At 46.1% G+C, this 21,430-nt stretch overlaps 1 protein-coding gene across 1 annotated transcript in view; it reads left to right on the top strand.

Moving 5' to 3' along the window:
* Nucleotides 1-9,033: 9,033 nt before the first annotated feature.
* The window catches only part of LOC138473704 (cysteine-rich motor neuron 1 protein-like), a 216,410-nt gene continuing 204,013 nt past the window's right edge, over nt 9,034-21,430 (top strand). The window contains exon 1 of the mRNA XM_069612189.1: nt 9,034-9,339. Coding sequence (XP_069468290.1) covers nt 9,054-9,339 — 286 coding nt within the window. The 5' untranslated portion in view covers nt 9,034-9,053. The remainder of the gene's footprint in view (nt 9,340-21,430) is intronic.

Raw genomic sequence — 21,430 nt, 5'->3', positions numbered from 1 at the left:
AGATGCTGAACAGGAAGGAAGATGCTGGTGTCTCCTGGGGGGAGATAAAAGAGGGGTGGGGGGCAGAAATGGAAAACAATCAATGGGGGGGAAAAAAGGGCACAAAAAAAGGGGGGTAGTGGCACCAGGGGATTGGTGCAACACTTAGGGGTGGTGCTTTAAACATGCATTAAATGGAGCATGTAGGAGCAAGACCATCAATTGGTCAAAGTTTGCAGGAAATGTGTGGGTGCCTGTGCACCAGTGGTGGGACTCATTGCCAAAAGGTGAGGGAAGGGAAGGGGGTGCCAGACAGAGTCTCTAAAGGTGACAGGTGAGCTGCTACCAGGGGGTGAGAGAGAGGCAAGTGTGCACTCAATTGGATAGAGTATGTGCACTACTGGGCGGTAATGGTGAGCCCCTAACTCGTGAGCAAAATGGGGGAAGTGGGGACAACCAGCTCCCAACCAGGTGCAAGAGGGGTGCCTGAGTAGTGGGGAGGCAGGCTGAACATACCTCTAAACCAGCGTACTAGCTGAAATATGAACGGTGAATGTGGGTTACTCAGATCACTGAGCTGCTGTGGGAGAAACAAGCACTTACACGGCAGGTAAAATGTACCTGTGGAAAACAAACAAACCCATATCAGGTATAAGAGTTTGTGCAGGGCAAAAGGCACAGGTAACAAAACGAAAAAGCCATAGTGCCTGAGTGTGGTCTGTACCTGTAAGGGGGCAGCTGCTCTCCTCCGTGGTGTCTGGGAGCTGTATCGCGCTGTACAGCTCGAGACTGGTGGTTTATTGAAAAAGGCCCATTGCCTATAAAAAACAGCGAGCAACGCGCTCACGCTGGCGTCTGCGTCACGTTGCTGGCTCCCTGTGTGCCTCGAGCGTCGGGAGGCAGTGAAAGGAGCTCGAGCGCCTCTGGAAACAAAGGCAGAGCGCGCTCGAGCTCTGGAGGGGTTAGGCACTGGAGCACGGACTGTGTGGGTACCGCACAGGGCCTTGTCCCTAGTGGAGGAGACAGAGTCTGGAGGGAAAGAGTGCAAAAGGTGGGGGGGAGGGGGAAAGAATAAAAATAATAATAAAAATCTGACAAGTGGCGGAGCTGAGAAAGGATTGAATAAACTCGATGAAATGTAATTAATTAAGTGCAAAGTGGATAGATGATCCTAATGAACCATAATTAAGAATAGGCATCGAGGGGGCGTCGGGCCCAATTGTGAAAGAAATGGAGCAGAAGGCTGAGAAGAAGGCTGAGAAGGGCTGGGCAAAGGCAGGAACCCAAGGCAGGCAGGAGGGGAGACTGGAGTCAGGTAGGGAGCAGAGAAGGAGAACCCCAGGGGGAACCAAATTGGCAAGGAAGGGAGCAGGACACTACCCCCGCAGGAACTGGCAAGGGAAAACCAGGTGGAGAGGCAAGGAAAACAAGGCTGAGGCAGGCAAAATTGCAACTCATGGAGCTGCACGGGCGAAGACGCGATCAGGAAACAAACCCCGTTGAGACGCAGTTTGTTTCGATAAACTGGCCCTTAATATAGGGCAGGCAGCATCCGGGAGGCTTGGAACACAAGCTGTGCTGTTCCCGGGTGCTGACGCGCCCAAAACAAGGCTAGGGAAGCAAGCTTGCGGCTTCCCAAGCGCTCTGTAGATGGCGCATGCACAGAGGGCGAAACACGGGCTCCCGTGCATGCGCAAGTCCACGCAAACGGGAGACCCGGAAGCGGCAAGAGCCGCGGAAGACCGTGGTCCCCCCAACCTGAATTGGGGGTAGACAAGCCAGGATGGGCCGCGCCAGGACCGGCAGGTGCGCCCCACACTCCAGGTAAGTGGCGTGACAATACCGCCCCACTCAAGCTCTTCGCTCCTCTACCTCTAACTCCCTCAGGGTCCGTCATTTTTCAAAGAAACGGGCTGCAGGTAGACCTCTGTCTTCGGCTAGGGGCCTCCCTCTGGAACAGCCTCCCTGCCACTCTGAAACATAAGGAGAACCATCTCTGGTTCCGGAAGCACCTCAAGACCTTCCTCTTTGCTTCTGCCTTTGCCCCTTCTCTCCCCTGCTGACCTACTGTCTCTCAGCACCATGCACCTGGCCTACCCTCTGACTTTCGGGCCCAGGAACCTGCTCACCCTGCCACCCACCCACACTGCCTCTGGCCAAACCCTTGCACTAGGGTTTGTATCTGTAACCATACAGTTCACCCCCCACTTTTTCCGGCACTCATCAGACATACCCTGTCGGCTGCCTTAAACCCAGCACTTGCTGGCTGCACTACCACTGTTTGTTTCCTTTATTATTTATTTGTTGTATTATTATTTATTTTCCTTTGCACCGCACTTTCCACTTCTCCCCCCTCCCATGCACTTCTCCCCTTTCCCTCTCCCATGCACTTCCACGTTCTCAATGCCACTGGGCCTAGTAAGATCGTTGTTTTGTTCTCCCTTGTTCCCCTCCCTTGTCTTATCGTGCTCTGAAACACTGGTGTACGAGCGCGATACAAATAACATTTCAATTCAATTTAATGGCCTCTCACCTCGCTGAACTATTCAACCTGTCCTTCGAGTCTGCTTGGTTTACCTCTGTTTTCAAAGGAGCCAACGTCATCTCTCTACCTAAAATGCAAGGGGCTGACCCAAAATCTACCAGCTAGCTTTCATCCTGTGTCTCTCCTTCTGCACTAGCCTAAAGTGTTTGAAAGGGTTGTGTTCAATGGTCTTACCAATTTCTTAGATATCTACCACCTTAGAGACCTCCTACAAGCAGGCTTCGTCTCTTGTCTCTCCACGGAAACTGCTCTCATGAATGTGTCTAACTTTATCGCCTCTGCTAAGCACTCCAACCTATCCTCTATCCTAATTCTCCTTGAATTATCTGCTACCTTTGACACTGTTGATCAATCTTATCTCCTTAATACTCTCTTTCTTCTTGGGATTCACAATCAAGCACTTGCCTGGATTGAATCCTACCTTGCAGCTCACCAATTCTGTGTATTCTGGACCAACAACACCTCTCAACTCACTCCTCTAACTGTTGGTGTTCCACAAGCTTCTGTCTTGGGTCTGCTCCTCTTTACACTCTGCACATCTGTTCTTGGGATACGAATCACCTCCTTTGGGTTTCCGTACCAACTCTTTGGCGACGAAACCCAAATCTTCTTCTCTTTTTATTAACTCCCCTCTGATCTAGCTATCAAAATTTCCAACTGTCTCTCTGCCATTAAATATTGGATGGCTGTGTACTCTCTGATGTTAGGCTCTTCCAAAACAGAGGGGCTATTAGTCCCTGCTAAAAACTCTCTCTCATCTGTTCCTCTGCCTATCCAGTTCCCATCTGACACCCTCCCCTAGTCTTCCTCAGCTAGAAACCTCAGCATCATATATGACCCTTCTCACACCTCCTCTACTTTCATCTCCAAAACTGGAAAAACAGCTCATCTCAACCTCCTAAACATTGAGAACATTAGGCACCTACTTCCTTTCAACATTGCCAAGCATCTCTTAACCACTCTTGTCTTCTCTAAAATGGACTACTATGCCAGCATCCTCTCTGGTGTCCTCAATTATGCTTTTTGTCCCCTCAACAAGATCATTAACTTCACTACTAGGGCTCCCTTTGAACTTCCTCACTTCACACCTACTTCCCCGTACCATCACCAGGAAGCATGGCTGATGATGGAAAACAGGACCAGATTAAAATGTCTTCTCCTGGTTCACAAATCTACCCACTTTAAGGCACCACTGTACATATCCTCTTCTACCTAACTCTACAGGCCTTCTCATAATAACTGCTCGGCCTCCTCGACTATCCTTGTTGCTCCTCGCCCTCCTTGTGCTTCCTCTCGCTTCTGCCCCTTCTCTCTTCTTGCTCCACTTGCAAGGAGTTATCTTCCCTGGACATCAGAGAAACACTTGACAAGGATTTGTTCAAAACCAAACTAAAAGCCTACTTCATCACCTCTGAGTTACCTCCTAGCATACCTCCCATCTTCCTGTCAGTTAAAAAAATGTCCTTGCCTCCAACCTGTCTCTATCCCTCACTTTCCTTAATGTGTGTGTGAGACCACTTATGTATTGTCCCTGGTGACTGTTCCATTTATTCCCCTCCACAACCTGGTCAGAAGATCCCTCAAACTCAATGCATTGTAAGAAGCTCAAAGCTTCCTGTCAAATCTGATTTCTTATCTTGTGTATGTTCTTTTGTGATCAAAAGAGCATTGTTCTTCCTGTATATAAATCAATAAACTTCAAATCTGCCTCTCTGTCCTTAGTAACACCTTGCACGAAATCAGTTATTTCCTGCCATAGGCAGTGATTTACAGCTTTCTCCAAGTGCAAAGCTGCTTCACACAGTGTCTTGCACTCATCCTCCTCTAAGATTCTATCCTTCTTTGCCAAAAAGGTTGCAGAAGTGGAGAAGGCAGAAAGGGAGAAAGGATTACCATACAAAGAGTGTGGTGCCACCACCAAGGACAAAGGTTGTGGTGTACTGACCGCTGAGGGGTATCTGATGAAACCTGCTGAGAAATAACTTCCATCGTTTTATAGGTAGCTTACCAAGAGTAAGGGTTCTGACAGTTTTCAAAGCCACAGAGAGAAACTCATTCTGTAACTGAATGCCTGAGAAACCTGCTGACTGAAGGGCCACAACTTCAGCTAGATTTACTACTTCTAAATGTGATTTAGGAGGTGGGGGAATGCCTAGGAATGTGGCGATGCATGCTATATGATCTGAAAACGGGATGTCGTTCTCTTCCTCCTCTATGTCCGTACCTTTTTTTGTGAATGTGGTCGACCAGAATCAAGAGCCTCTCTAGAGTTATCTGAAGTGCCCTCTGGTATTGCTAGTGGAGGGGCAGCAAAGGAAACCTCCATGATGGAGCCAGGAGCAGGAGCTGAAGGACTCAGCTTCAGAGATGGAGGCATCTGAGGATGAGACAGTGGAGGAGTCACTGACGTTGGTGGAGTGCCTGGAGGCAAGCTTCATGTATTTGGAACTTGAGAAGATCAGTCATCTGGTGTGATGTCATGAATCCCAAAAAACATGAACAAAACGTGTTCTCACACTCCTGACTTTGTGCCTGACTTCGTCATAGAACCGACCAATCCAGATGAAGTTGTGGTATGTGTAACTGGGATTCAGTGAGTCTGCGCAACCAGAGCCAACCAAGGGTTAGAATACCTCAGTGCTTAAGGGGATGGTGGGTATGCAGTGTGCCAGGAGTTGTGAACTGCAGACCACTGCATGCTGGGGCAAAAACATAATTCGACACAGTAAAAGATATTCTATAAGGGGTATATGCGCCTGGTGCCCCCTCAGACTTGCTGCTGTCTTTGATGGAGATGAACTGCAAGAGGAAAGTCTTGATTGTGCCTCTATATCATGCCATTTTGAGAATGCCGCTGTGGTGCTAACCTCAGGGGTGCACTGGGAACCTGACCCAGAGCAGAGCCCCTTTGCATCGGTTTACTCGAACCCCCAGAAGAAATCACAATATTGATGCAGCAGATCTCGGAAGGATGCCTGGTACGCCTTCGCTTCTCAGAAGCGTGGCTGGCAATCTGTTCACATAAAGGTGTCCTCTCGGGTCTGAGCCCAGTATCAGAGCAAGCGTACTTCTCTGAGCATGCGCCGGTCGAGGTGGTTTTACAGGCCTCGGGCTTTCACCCAGTAAACGGGTGCCAGTAGATAGAGCCCTTTGTGCCTTGGATGGTTCTCAAGTTTGGAAGGAAGACTTCGCCAGAGAGTCGACCTCCTAACCCCTCTCAGCAGTGGAACCACCTGGAAAGTAGCCCTAGTGAAGTCCTTTAGATTGTCTGCAGGGGGATCAAGAAGAAATCCTTATCCACTGTTGGAAGGCACTTAGTGCCCCCAAAGTAAGGGCATCACAAGTCAACCACTCGAAAACGCCCTGAGGCAGTCTAAACAGAGAGCGTGCAGGTCTGACACCAAACTGAACGAAGGCCAAGTGAGAAAAATGTAAAAAGAAAACAAGTTTGGGGAAAGCACACTGAAAAAGAAGTGCTGCGATGATGCCAACCATTTCTGTCCATGCGACAAAAGAGACTAAATGCTGCCCCTCCGCCCCCTAAACCCCTGCCTCCAAGGGTGGGACTTGTGGGGTGAACCCTCCCACCGCAGCCATGCCCATGTGCGTATTCAAAATTCTGAGGGCAAATCCCTCTTGCAGTGCATATGGCTCGGTTCTGTCCCCAAAGGCATGCAGGAGAGGGGCGGGGCTTGGGAGTATATTGATTTTTGAAAAAATTATTTAAACGATATTTAAAAAAATTGAGTTTCAACTAGGTTATAGTCTAAGAGGGTAATTCATGGATTGTTTGCACTGAAAAAAAACAGGATTTGTGCGCCATTCTGCCCGCAAATCCCCATTTGTTAAACAGGGATTTTCGGACAGAATGGCGCAAAAATCCAGTTTTTTTCGGCGCAAGTAATCCATGAATTACCCCCAAAATGTTTTCAGGCAAAAATCCAACCCTAGACCTTCCAAGAAAACAGGAGGAATGCGACTCAAAGTTTACTTAAGGATTCCGTGAACACCTACTCCTGTAATTATTCACCTACTTGGACATTTTATACAGCAAATGCTTTGATCATTTTAGGTTACACATGGCATATGATGGCAGATGTGGGGATATATGGTGACCACTACAGGCATATGATGGCATTATTGTTTTGTTTTTTTCCAGGATGCACCTGACATTCAAATCCTATCACATATTTCAGTGCTTCTAGCTGCATTAGTGCTGGCAGCATGCTAGAAGCACCGATGGATGTTTTAAAATAATATTAAATAGAATTAATAAAAACATAAACCCTTCAGCAATTCTCCAGTCCTTGGGATTTTCAACGGTGTTGACCAACATCGCTTTCATGTTTTCCGAGCAACTGACGAAAGTGCTTTCTATGAATTAAAAAAAAACATTTGTATAGCAAACTTTGGCTTTTTGGAAGCTGCAACACACACTTTAATGCACCTTCCGTAATGTCTAGCACATTTCATTTGGAAAGTATACACAGTAGTAATCACTGTAATGTCCTTTGGCTAAGAACATAGAATCATGCTCCATTTCCCCAAGTACTGGGAAATGCTGATCGCTTTGTGACATTTGACCCATTTCCCCTTCATATTAGACCATACAATGCTGTGTTTTCATGATTATCACAGTTATGAAATAACAGTATATTTAAAGCATTCTGTCATTGTTTTAGGAGACCCTTTTACCAATAGACTGTAGCTTATTAATCACTTACAAAAGTGCTTAATTTGGGCTGGGGAGTGGGGGACGGGGGGCACTCCCTTGCTCCTTTTTTACAGCACTGGCACTAAAAGATGTGTGCCTAAGTTTTCTATCCTGGCAAGGCCTCAACCAAGGAGAAGTGATACGGTAGCAGGACACATTGCATTGAACATAAAGTGTTTGCTGAATGATCTCCCTTAAAGGCAGTGCAAGGCAAGCAGCACCCCATATCAATGAGGTAGCCCACGTGATGAGGATCGGGGAATACCAAGCTGAAGATAAACTGATGTCCTCAGTAGATGGTCCGGTTGTGGGGAGGTCTGCGGGAGGGGGGCAGGAGATGGGATGACTGTTAAATACTGTGGTCTTCAAAAACAACAGAACCAGATATACAAATTAACTTGTGCAGGCTCAGGTTACTTTACCAAAATCAATGATTTCGTGCTGTCTTGCCCGTCCCGCCATCCTCATGCCACTGAACGCCTATTTCCCTTCTGCGCATGTGCAAAGTAACTCAGTGGTTTGTGGGCGTGATATAGAGGCTTCACTGCAAGCAGCAGGTTGGCCTCAGCCTTTCATCTTTCCCAGGTTGGTTAACGCGTTCCATTTGTGTTGGTCATACACATGGCTTCCGCATGTGTGGTGTGTGCTGCATAGAGGTTATTTTACATTCTATGTTGTATGGTTTTTGGCAGCTTTAGTTTTAACACTACCTTAAATATACATGTTCTTCAAATTCTGGAGCATTTGAGACGGGAACTTTAACTCTCCATAGGGCATTTACCTCACTAGAGTTCCATTACATTTCACATGGACGTGCAGACACGGTGGGGTGGCGCCTTCACGGATCCCGTTTCCAGAATTCCATGCACTGTCTCTTGGTTTTTCCCATGGTCTGCACACGCAAGTATAACAAGAGAAAATATTCTGACTACTTGTAAATGCGTACATTTTGAAAGTTGCCTCTTCGGAAATAAATCTCAAATGAGTCAAAAGGGATAACCTTTAACAAAAATTAAAGAGAAAAAATACTTTTAAAAAACAATGTATTATAGGTGAAAAAACAGCCTTTCAAATATACAACAATATATATATACAACGTGTTTATTACTAAGTTTCAATCGCTTCATTTCATTGGTAACTAATAGAAAATGCACAAAATAAAATTCATAATACAGAAACCCAAATGGAATAACAGATAACTCTTTCAATATTAACAAAAAATTCCATAGGGTTAGAGGTTAAAGTGCAAGCATAGAGGAGAAAAAGTTAATAACAGAAGTTCTAAAAAGAAACTTAGAATAAAAAATACAGAAAGAAGAGCACACAGCTAAAACTCACAATAACAATATTAAAGGACTTTATTTTACCCAGTTCGTTTTACGTTTGCCTTAAAAACGCACTCATGTAAACATTTCCCATGTCATACTAAGCCAGTTCCCCTTCTAGTTACTTGGATACGATGGTCTCCCATATCTATCTTGCACCCAGAGAACCGGCACTTCCTACATCCTTACACTACACAAGGCTTTAGAGGAAGGACCTGTTTCCCTAGTTGTACGAGTTCACATTTTACAACTAATGGACCTGCTTTGAAAAATAGTGTCTGCTTGGCGTATTTGTGCTGCTATGGTCAATGCACTGGTGAACGGCCTATGCAAATATATACTTAATGACTGAGCAATCAAACAAGGGGACCTTTAGTCTTGGCTGCGTGTGGTCCCAGGGAATTGCATAATCAGAAAGGGAAACATATAAAGCCATGGTCTCCTTCCTGCCTACAGAGCATTCACCGATTTCAGACTCCTGCGCTGAAGCATGGCCCCCAATATCCTAGTTGGACTTGTATTCCTTGCAGTGTTTCAGGAAGTAGGAGCATATAACTGCACCAAATGTGATAAAAGCAAGTGTCTTCCTGAGTCAACTCCATGCCCGGGCAATTGGGCAATAGATCCATGCCAATGCTGCAGACACTGCGCGAGACAAAACTTGGACATTTGTGGTGGCAACAACTGGGAATTTGGCTACTGTGACCACAGGACCCGATGCGCGGCTTTCAACGGGACAGACCTTGTGCAAATACCAGATATTGGAGTCTGCAAATGTATGTACTCATTATTTAATTCTACGTACCATGGAAAGTGTTCTTGCTCTACTATAACAAACCAGTCATGCTTTATACACACACACACACGCACGCGCACACACACACACCCACACACTCTCTTATTTTCTGCAATCCAATCAAGAACACTTGATTTAGTAGAGCACCTCACAAATTCCTACAGAAGGCACAACTTAATCCAGTAGTACACACATATAAAAACACAATGGAAGCAAAATTGATTGCTCATGAAAATAGTGTTGAAATAGAACAGTTTGCTGTCCCTTCCTAAATGGCAAATATAAATAGTAGTGGGTACAACTGAGCATGGTGGGTCTTATAAAATCTGGGAGATAACCATGGGAAGAACTGGATACAATCTGTTTTGTAAAATGTGAGTCTTTAAATTGTAGGTGTATGTGACTGTGATAACTGCCGCTTCCCTCTGCGATTTCAGTCAAATTGAGATGTGAGCCAAGGTGGACTGTCTTAAAGTCCAATAAGGTTAATGCCAATATAACTGTGGCCCAGTGGTAACCACGGAAGACCAAAAGATGTGCGTACACCACTGTGGACTGTGAAATCTGTGCAAACATTATCTGGTGCACATACACGGACCTTCAAAAGTAATTACTAAATAACTAGGACAGATTAAAGCAAATATGGTAACTTGCTAACATATTTGAGAAGATGCCACCTTCTCAAAATACATTGTTGTCACCATAATTCCTTACATATGCCCTATATACCTAGTAATTACATTTACAATGTACTAGAATGGATACAAGTTAGTCTTTGCACATATAGCCACATTATTAGAAATAGCCAAAAATACCTCCGCTCATGCAGTTGCCCTGAAGTCCTTTTACTATGTCGAGTAGTACTGTACAGTGTGCAGACACAGGAATGGAAAGCCACTCAAAGCATAATTCAGACTTTATAGACTAGCATACAGGAAAGTCATAATTCTATTAAAGACACAGAGGCAAAGTATTATGCTTTAGTCTCTCTAATTACTACTCAAGCAGCAAAAAACAAGTTTAAACATAACCGTAAATGCTTCCTGCAAAGGACAGTCTTTACACATCCAAAAACTCGAATGCTCTATTCCTTACATGTGATCTCGCCCTCCAATCTGGACATGCCTTCTCATGTAAATGTCTGTGCCCGTCCATTTCCTTCCTCTTTCTCGCGCTGCCTCAAGCTCTGTAGCTGAAGCGTGCCACGTCCAAACAAGATGAACCTATGGTGCTCACGTATCACAGCTTCTTCAACTGGTTTACTCTCCAAGCTGGATCCTGCTCGTCTCCTCAAGAGCCTGTCGGCTTGCTATCTGTCCCTAAAAGAAGTATGCATGTTATAGACACTGGTATCTGTCATGGTGGTGGGCAATCGCATGCACTTTCGCTGCTCCCTCGCCCCTATTTGTGGCCACTGACACCGCCTTAAAAGGCATATGCAGGGTGATAAATAAACTACTCTCTCCAGAGGTTCTGAGTGGGTTAATTCTTGTTTCATACTCTTTGAGGCTTCTGACAAGGCACAATTGGAGGCTGACCCGGGAAGCTTGGGAATGATATGGTGGTGATAGCGTTTTTTGTCCTTCTCCTCACGTGAAACGTAACTCCCTCTGGAGAAAATGACTTGCTATCCACAGCTCTTGATTATCTGGCCATCTTTGTAAGAACACAACATCTATGTCCCACAAACGTGCATACTTAGGTTTAGGAGATTGAATGTCTTTTACCCCTTTGAGTACCCTCGAGACCAGAGCATGCTTGCCTATAGGAGCACCTGACACATGCTTGTTTCCTGCTGAGATGGTGGACCTGAAGGTGTTGACGGTCCTATTTGCCTTTCCTTGTGTAGCTAGGGCTGCCAAGAAATTGACTGTGTGTATCACATCTGCAGAAGTGGGATAGACGTTCTTTGCCATACACCAATCATGCCATTTTGCCCAGGCCACTCTGTAGCACTTGGTTGTCTTGGATGCCCAGGACTCTCCAATGAGCTGGTCAGCATCTCCTGATAGGCCTGGCTTTCACCAGGTATCCCTGAAATCACCCAGGCCACCAACCGAAGGGTTCCTGTGAATACTAATGGGTGTGGGAGCCCAGTACGATCCCAACGATTCCCTGGACAGCTGGGTAACCCTATAGGATTGTTGCATGATAGATCCAGAAGATCAGAAGCCATGGCTGACTTTTTTAAGCTGGCGTGACGAGGACTAGCCTTGCCTTTTGCCTCCTCACATGCGCTGTGGTCCTCGCTATCATTGCGGACGGAGGAAAGGCATAAACTAGGCTCGACCCCGATTCCTCAAGGAATGCGTCCGAGGCAGCTGCTTTCAGGTCTGGCCTCCAGCTGAAAAAGTGCATCAGTTGGCGATTGAGCCTGAATGTGAAAAGATCTGTCTCGCGGGGTTCTTTCAAGCTCATCAGATTGCAGAACTCTGTCCTGTCCAGCTGACAATTGCTGGAATCTTGGAGGTACCTAAAATTCCAGTCGCCAACTTGATTTGCTAAACCGGCAGGTATTCTGCTGTCCCACTGGTTTTTCTGGCTAGGCTGAGATGCCAGAACTCTTTGGCTATCTACACTAACATTTGGGACTTTGTGCCACTGTTATGTGTAATCTGCCACGAGACATTTCACAATCCCCCACGAGATATCTCAGAATCCCCATACCCTGTGTCTGTTTTCGAGTGTTACTGTGAGTTTCGTGTTACTGCCAGTTTATCCATCTGCTGTTGAACCCTCCGAGGGCCTCAAATAAAGCGCTTCCTTACTTTCACACGGCTCGCCTGTTTACTTCAATTGGTGACGAGGCGCCATACACCTGAGGCCCCCTGGAGCATGCGTCACCACTCGACCAGCGAGCGCATCGCTTCATATAGCCAGAGACTCCTGCGCTAGTGCACGCAGCAACCCCCATCCGGCGACCGCCGACTTCAGAAGTAGAGGCAGAGAACAGCCCACAGTGACGTACAATCATCGGTGAGCAAAGTTGGGATCAAGCACATTTCCCATTTTGTGTGGTCGGGTGATCAATACTGAGAGGCTGGCGAGTGTGGGTTATGAATCGCCCATCAACGGCCATTAGAAAAGAGGACCCTAGTGCGTGGATGGACCTGCGTGCAGCCATTTTGTATGCCTGCACATACCCCTGGCCCTGCCGGCAACATTGAAGCATGCGTTGATCGCACTCTGGAACTCACAGTTTCTTTGTTAGGGTGGGTTAGGATGGGTACATATCTTTTACTGGACTTACAATTGTAAGTTGGTGCACTCTGTCGTGCTAAAAACACACATATTAAGCCATTCTGGGCTATCTATGTGTCTGCCACTGTCCGGATGAAATTCTATAGACTTTAATGAGCTTTCTCCGTCAGGCAGGTGCAAGTCTGTTTCTTAAAAGACTGGAGAGTGTACATTATATTCTCCAGTAAGTTCCTCTTTTGCATCTGAGCACTGAAGAATCTTGTAGGGCCCTTGATGTTTGTTTTTGAGGGTCCTAGTAAGGAAGACCCTGCCTGTGCTTGTTTCTTGAGCACTAGGTCAGGTCTCCCAGTAGCCATGACAACCGTGCTATGCGGCTTTTCCCTGGCCCGGATTCTCGCTTAATGTGCAAATCCCCTCCCCGAACTGAATTGAAGAGCTCCTAAGCTATCAGAAAAGTGATCAAATAGACACAGTGGGCCCGATCAGCTGCCACAACAATAAGTTGTGATAAGTTAACACAACAACTATTGCCAGACCTACCAAGCATCTTTTATCATTTTAACCATGCAAGGCGTTCCGTCTCCCACCAAGTTCCTCCCATGCCCTGGAAACCCGACATGTCCCTGGGAGCAGTGGATTGATGGCTTCCATGTTTACCTCAGGGCCATTGGAGGCAGCAAGTTCAACAATGACCTCAAGGAAGCAACACTCTTGAATTGCATAGGGGCAGAAGCCCTGAGACTGTTCAGAACACTTCCCGAACCTGATGATGTAGTAGGGGACGGCAACCGCAAGTTTGACGTTGCATTGACCAAACTCACCAGCCACTTTGGCAACAAAACCAACGTAGTTCTGGAAAGATACAGGTTCTTTTCCAGAAAAAACAGCTCAAAGGCGAGTCAATTGATTCTTACATAGCATCTCTTAGGGCACTTATGTCGACCTGCAGCTTCACAGGCGTCAGCGATGAATATTTGAGGGACCAACTTGTGCTGAATGTGGCTGATCCGCGCATCCAACAGAGACTATGGCAAACCAAAAATCCCACTCTGGACCAAGCCAACGAGATAGCGAGGAGCATGGAATTTGGGGATCGGTGCATGAAGGAAAGACTTGACCACGCGACTAGTGTGGAGATAAAGTCCGTCAGTCCTGAGCTTGAGCCTAACAAGCCTTTAGTAGCAGTAGTGAGAAAGGCTCCGCCATCACGAGGTTCGAGGTTCAGCTCAAACAGGGGGAGGCCATCTGAGTACAGCTCCCAGAACCCAACGCGCTACCAGAGGTGCGGATGGTACAAGCATGGCTTTCCTGACAGAGAATGCCCCGCCATGGCTGTTGAGTGTTATAAGTGCGGCCAGCTTGGGCATTTTGCCAAAGTCTGCAGGAATTTGCGGGGAAGGTCAACCAGATATGGCAATTTCGCCAGGCGACTTTTCATCAGACCAGCCTCTGTGAGGGTTGTCGAAAGTAACCAAGAGCACGATGACATGCTTTCCATCAATCAAACACAACCACAAGTACAAATACTCACCGTCACTTCTCTGCAACAGTTCAAGGGTCCCTGGGTCAACATGCAAATCAACGGCATATCCTTACCTGTAATGGTGGACACCGGCTCCCCCTATACCATGGTGGATCGTGAGACCTTCTTGAGAGTACTTTCTGGCAAAATGCACGACCTGCGAAGCACTTATGTGAGGGCTACCGGTTATGGAAAGACCCCTATTGACATTATGGGATACGTGTGGGTGACCCTCAAATTCCATGACAGAGAGTCATATTGCAAACTCTTCGTAGCTGGTGTAGGCTGGCAAGAGCAAGCCGCCCTTAGAGTGAGAATACAACCTGAGGAAGAAATCCCTGTGTTGAGTGTGCTTAAGACCGATGCTGATATCAAGTCTATTCTAGCAAAACAATTTCCCAAGGTGTTCTGTGACAAGATCGGGCTCCTTGAGGGTTTCCAACACAGGATTGTCCTCAAGAGGGGCGCCGTCCCCATAGCCCATCGAGTCCGCGGAATTCCCTTTGGAACAAAGCAAGCGCTGAGAAAAGAACTTGCACGCCTCTGCGATGAGAATATCATACAGCCCATCGAGAGTTCAGAATGGCTTGCCCCAATTGTTTTAGTGAAAAAGCCCGACAATTCCATAAGGATGTGTGTCGACCTGAGAGACCTGGACAAAAATATATGGGTCAACAGACACCCCCTTCCTAACATATCTGAGCTCCTATCGACCATGAAACCTGCAAAGTATTTCAGTATCCTAGACCTCTCCTCTGCCTACCACCAAATTGCTTTGGAGGAGAGCTCAAGGAACTTAACATCTTTTGTCACACCTCTTGGGGCATTTATGTTCAACAGAATGCCTTTCGGACTCGCTTCAGCCGCGGTAGTATTTCAGAGGCTAATGTCACACCTATTTGGAGGGCTTGACGGCGTACACTGTTTTCAGGACGATATTCTCATTTCGGCCAGCACGGAAGAAGAGCACAAGGCAAAACATATGGGTGTCTTGCAGGTGATACAAAAAAGTGGTCTCATGCTTAAATTAGAGAAGTGCAATATAAAATGCAACCAAGTTTCATACCTTGGCCATTCCATTGACGCCAATGGCATTAGCCCCAAAAAGAAACTCTTGGACACCATATTGAACATCGCAGAACCTGAAAACAAAGATCAACTAAGGAGCTTCCTCGGGATGACGGAGTACTACTCCAAGTTTATAAGCAACTATGCTGATAAAACCAAAAGCATGAGGAACCTCTTGAAGAAGGCAACCAAATTTGTGTGGTCTGCTGAATGCAGAAACAAATTCGAAGAAGTCAAATCCCACTTTAACCAAGCCCCAGCTTTGGGTATGTTCGACTTTAAGGCCAAAACGATCATATCTGTAGATGCAAGCAAAACCGGGCTTGGTGGAGTCCTGGAACAACAACAAAACGGGAACACTGTGACAATCGCCTTTGCATCGAGGGTGCTGAGAGGAGCAGAACTAAACTATTCCACCATCGAGAGGGAAGCTCTGGGGGTGAGGTGGATTCTACAACACTTCAGGAACTTAATCTGGGCTCTACCCATTCTAATAAAAACAGATCATAAGCCTCTAGTAAACTTACTTCAATCTAAAACACCTCACCTCATTTCACCAGAATCAGACGTTGGTTCCTCGACATCATGCAATACAATCTCCAGCTATGCTACACACCTGGTCCGCAAAACCACGTAGCCGATTGCCTTTCCAGACTATCGACCAACCATGACGCTGAGACTGTATCTTCAGACGAGGACATCATAGCCGTCATAAACCCAGCCATCTAGAGAGATGAATGGAAAAGTAGCACCAGCACGGATGCTGAACAGCAAGAAATCAGGAAGGCAATAACCAATGACTGGGTGGAATCAGGAGAGGTCTTGGAAAGTTTCATTCCCTTCAAGGAAGAAATATCCATGGATGAAGAGCATATTTTTAGAGGCGATCGTGTGATCCCACCCATTCAACTCAGGAAAAGACTAATTGAATTGGCACATGAAGATCACCTAGGAAGGAGTTTGACGAAGAACAAGCTAAGAAACAACTTCTGGTGGCCAAAATGTGGAAAGAAGCAGAAGAACCTGTCAGAAATTGCTCCACATGCGCCATGAGCGACAAATCCAAGATCCTGAGGAAGACCCCTCTACAGCCTATAGAACCTTCCAAAAATGTATGGTCTAAACTGGCAATTGACATCATGGGTCCGTTCGAGAACCTTGAAGCAGTCAAAACGTATATCATAGTGCTCGTCGATTACACCTCAAAATGGACGGAATGGGGAATAGCTGAAGACAATGTAACCTCAAAGAAAGTTGCAGACTTCTTGACAGAGATCTTCAACAGAGAGGGGGACCCCAAAGAATTAATCTCGGACAACGGGTCTCAATTAATGTCAATGGAATTTCGTGATTTCCTCAGAAACAGGTCCATCAACCACATAACAACATCCTTGTACCACCCAATGTCTAATGGACTTGTAGAACGCATGAATAGACTTGTGAAGAGTGTGGTTCAACTAGCCACGGCCAATAACCTTTCATGAAGAGAAACCCTCAAAGAAGCCTTGTATGCATATAGAACAACCCCACATACCACCACAAACATAGAGCCTTTCACCCTGATGCGTGGTAGAGTTGCCACTAGCCGATTTAGGCCGGCATGGTTGTTCTTGAACACGGGAAAAGCAAAAGTGAACATGGACCTGCTTCAGAAGACAGTCAGAGAAAAACAAGCAAAATACAAAATACAATATGACTCCAGACATGGAGTAAAAGAAATGATGATTCGAGAAGGTGACTGGGTTTGTGTCAAAGAACCGAAGAAAACACTCAAGGGCGAATCCGTCTTTAGACCTCCACAGAGAGTTGTGAGCTGCCATGGAAAGTCTGTTACCCTGGATGATGGGAAAACATGGTCCGGAGATGACCTTGTAAAAATAATAAAAGACAACTATGAACCCACCACATCCAAGGGCAAAATAATCGATGGACCCTCAGAACACTCTTCTTGCTTCTCTGGAAAACCCTCTCGTGAATGTGTGGACAGTGACAGACTCCAAGCCGACCACGAGGGCGCCCCTGTTGGAAGACTTTCCAAAAGAAACCACAAAACCATTCAAAATTTCAACAACGACTATGTTTATTATTAACACACCACCCTGACAAGTTTTTCCCTTAGCACGCTTAAGTTGTCCTTGTTCCTCTTTCCTCCTGCCCTACTCCCCTCCACCCAGTTCGGCTCCTCCTCCCCTCCCCCCCTTCCTTCCACCCCTTTTTCCCATCTTATGAAAGGGCGATGTTATGTGTAATCTCCCACAAGATATCTCACAATCCACCACGAGATATCTCAGAGTCCCCATACCCGTGTTCTGTTTTCGAGTGTTACTGTGAGTTTCGTGTTACTGTCAGTTTATCCATCTGCTGTTGAACCCTCCGGGGGCCTCAAATAAAGCGCTTACTTACTTTCACACGGCTCGCCTGTTTACTTCAGCCACCCACCCTGTACCACACAGCTGAGATGTTGTTAACTTCAATAATATACAACATTTGACCCAGTCCTGCATCAGGCTCCTGATCGCGAAAGAGCCCGCCAATAGTTCCAGACAACTGACCAGCAGCTTGTTCTCTGAGGGTGACCAACGACCCCCAGTCGAGACCGCTCTGCAGTGTTCGATTCTATAATCAGGTCTGGCAGGGAACCAAAAATGGCATTCCCGTTCCAGGCCTCCATGTGTTGCATCCACCATTGTAATTCTCTCCTCGTTTACTGAGTTAGCAGGACTTGGTGTTCGTATGAGAGCCCTTGCTGTAGGTGTTGTATTTTCAACCATTGCAGTGTCTTGTAGTGAAGGAGACCGGGAAAGATCGCCTGGATGGAGGACACCAGCCTTCCCACTTTTCTGGCTAACTCCCTTAGGGATACTTGAGGTTTGTGGATAATCGCTTTGATCTACTGTCTGATGTTGAAGATCTTTTGCAATGGCAGGCTCAGCGTCCGTTGTACTGAGTCTATGACAAATCCCAGAGATTCCAGATTCTGGGTGGGAGTTATTTGAGATGTCTCCAGAAGTTGCGTTGTCTCTGCCATTTGTTCCTGAAGCAGCCTGATGTCTTACACCATGATGCATACATTGTCTAAATAGACTATCAGTCTCACTCCTTGCTGACGCAACTCTGTCACCACAGGCTTTAACAACTTGGTAAAACACAAAGGCGCTAAATACAGTCCAAATGGGAGGCAGGTGACCTGCCATCTTTGTCCTTTCCCGAGGAATAGGAGGAAATGTTGGTGCGGCTCGTACACAGGGGTAACCAGATAGGCGCCTCTGAGGTCTATACGTTTTAGCCAATCCCCGGCTTGCAGGATGTCTTGCAGCAGATGGAGTTTTTCGATCTTGAAATGCCAGTGAACCTATAAACCATTGAGGGCACTGGGTTTTATGACCAGCCTTATTTTCTCTTTCCTCTGCACCAGGAGGAGATTGCTTACAAAACCTTCCACTCCGTACTCGTTCTGCCTGATGGAATCTTTTTTTAGAAGCTTTGCAATTTCTTCTGAGCTTATGGCCCTCTAGTAACATGCATGCAATTGATGGGGTTGCAAAATAACTCAGACACCAAATAATTGACCCAACTCAGGATGATGGAAAAGATACTGTTTTGTTAACAATTATCTAAAACAGGGAGTTTAGAACAGACATCAACAGACGTTCGCTCAGGTCTGAATGATTTTCTCATAAAAACATTCTTGTATGCAAAGAAATTAATCAGAGGTGACATCATACTACTTGACAAATAATAGAAAACCTATCAAGAGTTGGGATGGGTCAAGGGAGTCATCTAAATATACTTTCTATAGGGACTAGGATTGTGATTGGCTGCCCTACTGTCAGGCGGACGACTTATGCCTACCTCTAACACATTTCATCTTCAACACTATTAAAGAGCACAGTTGATCATTGGTTTTCAAACTATGAGGCCCTTTGTTATACGGCCCTCTATAATTGATTGGCATGCTCGTGCCATGTCTGGAACATTAGGTTCACTTAGCAGCACGTAAACTCTGACCCAGGTGCCGACGGTGGACTTGACTTTAACTCACCACCCAATCAGCCCAACTTCTCTCATCACCCATGCCTTCTGCAATGAAGACTTTGAACTTGGCCTTGCAAAGTATTCTTGTCTCTCGGAATATGTGGGAGTGTGAGCATGCACTATCATTGTTCTAGGACGCCAAGATCAACTCTATTTCCATCCTTGGCTCACATGACAGGAGACCACGATTTGGTCCATTTTGCAGCATCTAAATGTCTTAAGTGAATAAAACTTGGCAGGCATGGTGTTCTTTCTTTGCACCTTAACTAGAGATGATTCAGATTCACATGTTCGCTAACCTCAAGAATAGATAACCAGCCTTGGCTGCTTCATCTTTGGTACAAGGCCAGATAGCCTCGCCATTCATTTGCACAATCTCAGCTAATTCTTGCTGCAACACAGTTCTCTACCTTTCCTCTCCATGGGTCCTGGTTTACTAAATTAATGACACAGATGTGCAGTCTCTATACAATGGCGGCTTCGTCTGCAGTCTATTCACTACGTATAGCCAGCTTCTAAGATTACTTAATCTACTTGCATTACAGCATCTGTACAGTCATTGAATGGCTTGTATTTTCTGCAGTGCTTCGCACACGTGCAATCATCTTTTCAAATATGAAAGTTTACTCAATTCCTAACTTCATCATCAGTTTCTGTAAGTTCCATGCATTCTCTTCAGCCAGTATTCTCAGTGTGTCACGCTTGTCTCTTGTGACGTCACCAGCTTCTCTTTCACTCTTTTTCATATTCCTTGGGAGTTCCTCCCTCAGATTACATCTCTTCGGGGATGCATTTGATAGGGCTTTCACAGAGGGTACCTTCTTTCAAAAACTTGCTGTGGAATTGGCACAACTGCTAGTAATAAGCATGGCACAATCTCAGGCTTCCAACATATAGGAGGTAGGGGGCAGGATTTCCTGCAGAGGCATGCAACCTCCCCTCTACATTATTGATTGTCTGCAGAGGCTCCCATCTCTTGATCTGTAGCCACTTGGTGTTAGCCATCGTTTGGATCCCAGGCGTGAATATAGTTGTAAATATTGAGGCAGTCTTGCTGAACAACCTATGTTCATTAGGAATGGAATCATCTGCTGTTATTGACTTAGCTGAGAAGTAATTTCCTCTTCTGGTCTGATTGAGAAGTTCAAGCAATCTTCTTTTTCTCAAATGGGCAGCTATTTTTGGACATTCTCCAATGTTCAGGTCACTCTGAGGAATCACTAATGCTGGAACATGGATGAGCACCAAGGAGCATACTCCAACCTAATCCTTGGGCAACTTCATGTAGGCCCTAGACAGAGGGGTAGCCAGGATTGTCTAACAAGTGGCACCTAAAGCTAATGTAGTTGGGCCCACCTCAGTGAAATGAGCATCTGTGAATGCATCCCAGCACTGCTGAGTGGGTATTTACAGACTTTGGGTGGACCTTGCCCGCTCAGGCCCTACCCTGTGTACGCCTCTGGCCCTAGACCCACAAGCCCAATATCGATCCATAAAGATGGCTGTCCCTCTTCCCATCCTAGAAACGTCAACTGTAGTTCTGCATTCCTTGTCATCTCCCACATAATTATTTCCGTGTCTTCAGAAGCACAAGGTCACAATGGCCAAAGGGAGTGCAACCATTGGACCTGATTCATCTCCTACCCATATCAGTAGTTTGGCATGTTTAGCCCATGACTTCACACAACCATCGTTCACCCTTTGCACTTCTTGTACATATTCTGGCTTTAGTAGTTGAGCTGCACAGGACATAATTCCTTCTTCCCATCCCTTCTTGGACTTTACTCGTCCATAGACTAGGACTTGCGTTCACTCCCAACATCCTAGTGATCCAGCTATTTCTGTCACATCAGGGCAGTTCATTTTCTTCATCTCTTCTATAACCACCTCATCCTGTCCTTCTGCAGGATACACAAGCATCTTGCTCTTCCTTCCTTTTCCATCTGTCTGGTCTTGATATAGTCATCCTGGTATGGAAAACAACCATTTCGATCTCCATCATAGAGTGGCCCAACTTCCCTGAAATTATCCTCTGGTCATACATGCTGCAAGATTACTGAGGCACCTTGCATCGTTTTTTGGGACTTCTCTGGTGATGAAAGTTTGCACTGTATTCATTGCATAGGGGATGAGAGAGCAGACGTAGCAACTCTCCTTAGATGTCTTTTCCCACTCTTTTCTCATGTGCTGGTACCACATGTTACTCCCCCAAGTGTGCTGCATTATCTAGATAGGTATTTATCCC

Source organism: Ambystoma mexicanum, chromosome 8 (assembly GCF_040938575.1).
Source record: "Ambystoma mexicanum isolate Mex_15411 chromosome 8, UKY_AmexF1_1, whole genome shotgun sequence".
NCBI classification, from domain to species: domain Eukaryota; kingdom Metazoa; phylum Chordata; class Amphibia; order Caudata; family Ambystomatidae; genus Ambystoma; species Ambystoma mexicanum.
The sequence above is the reverse complement of the archived record's forward strand: the minus strand, read 5'-3'. Positions and strand labels throughout refer to the sequence as shown.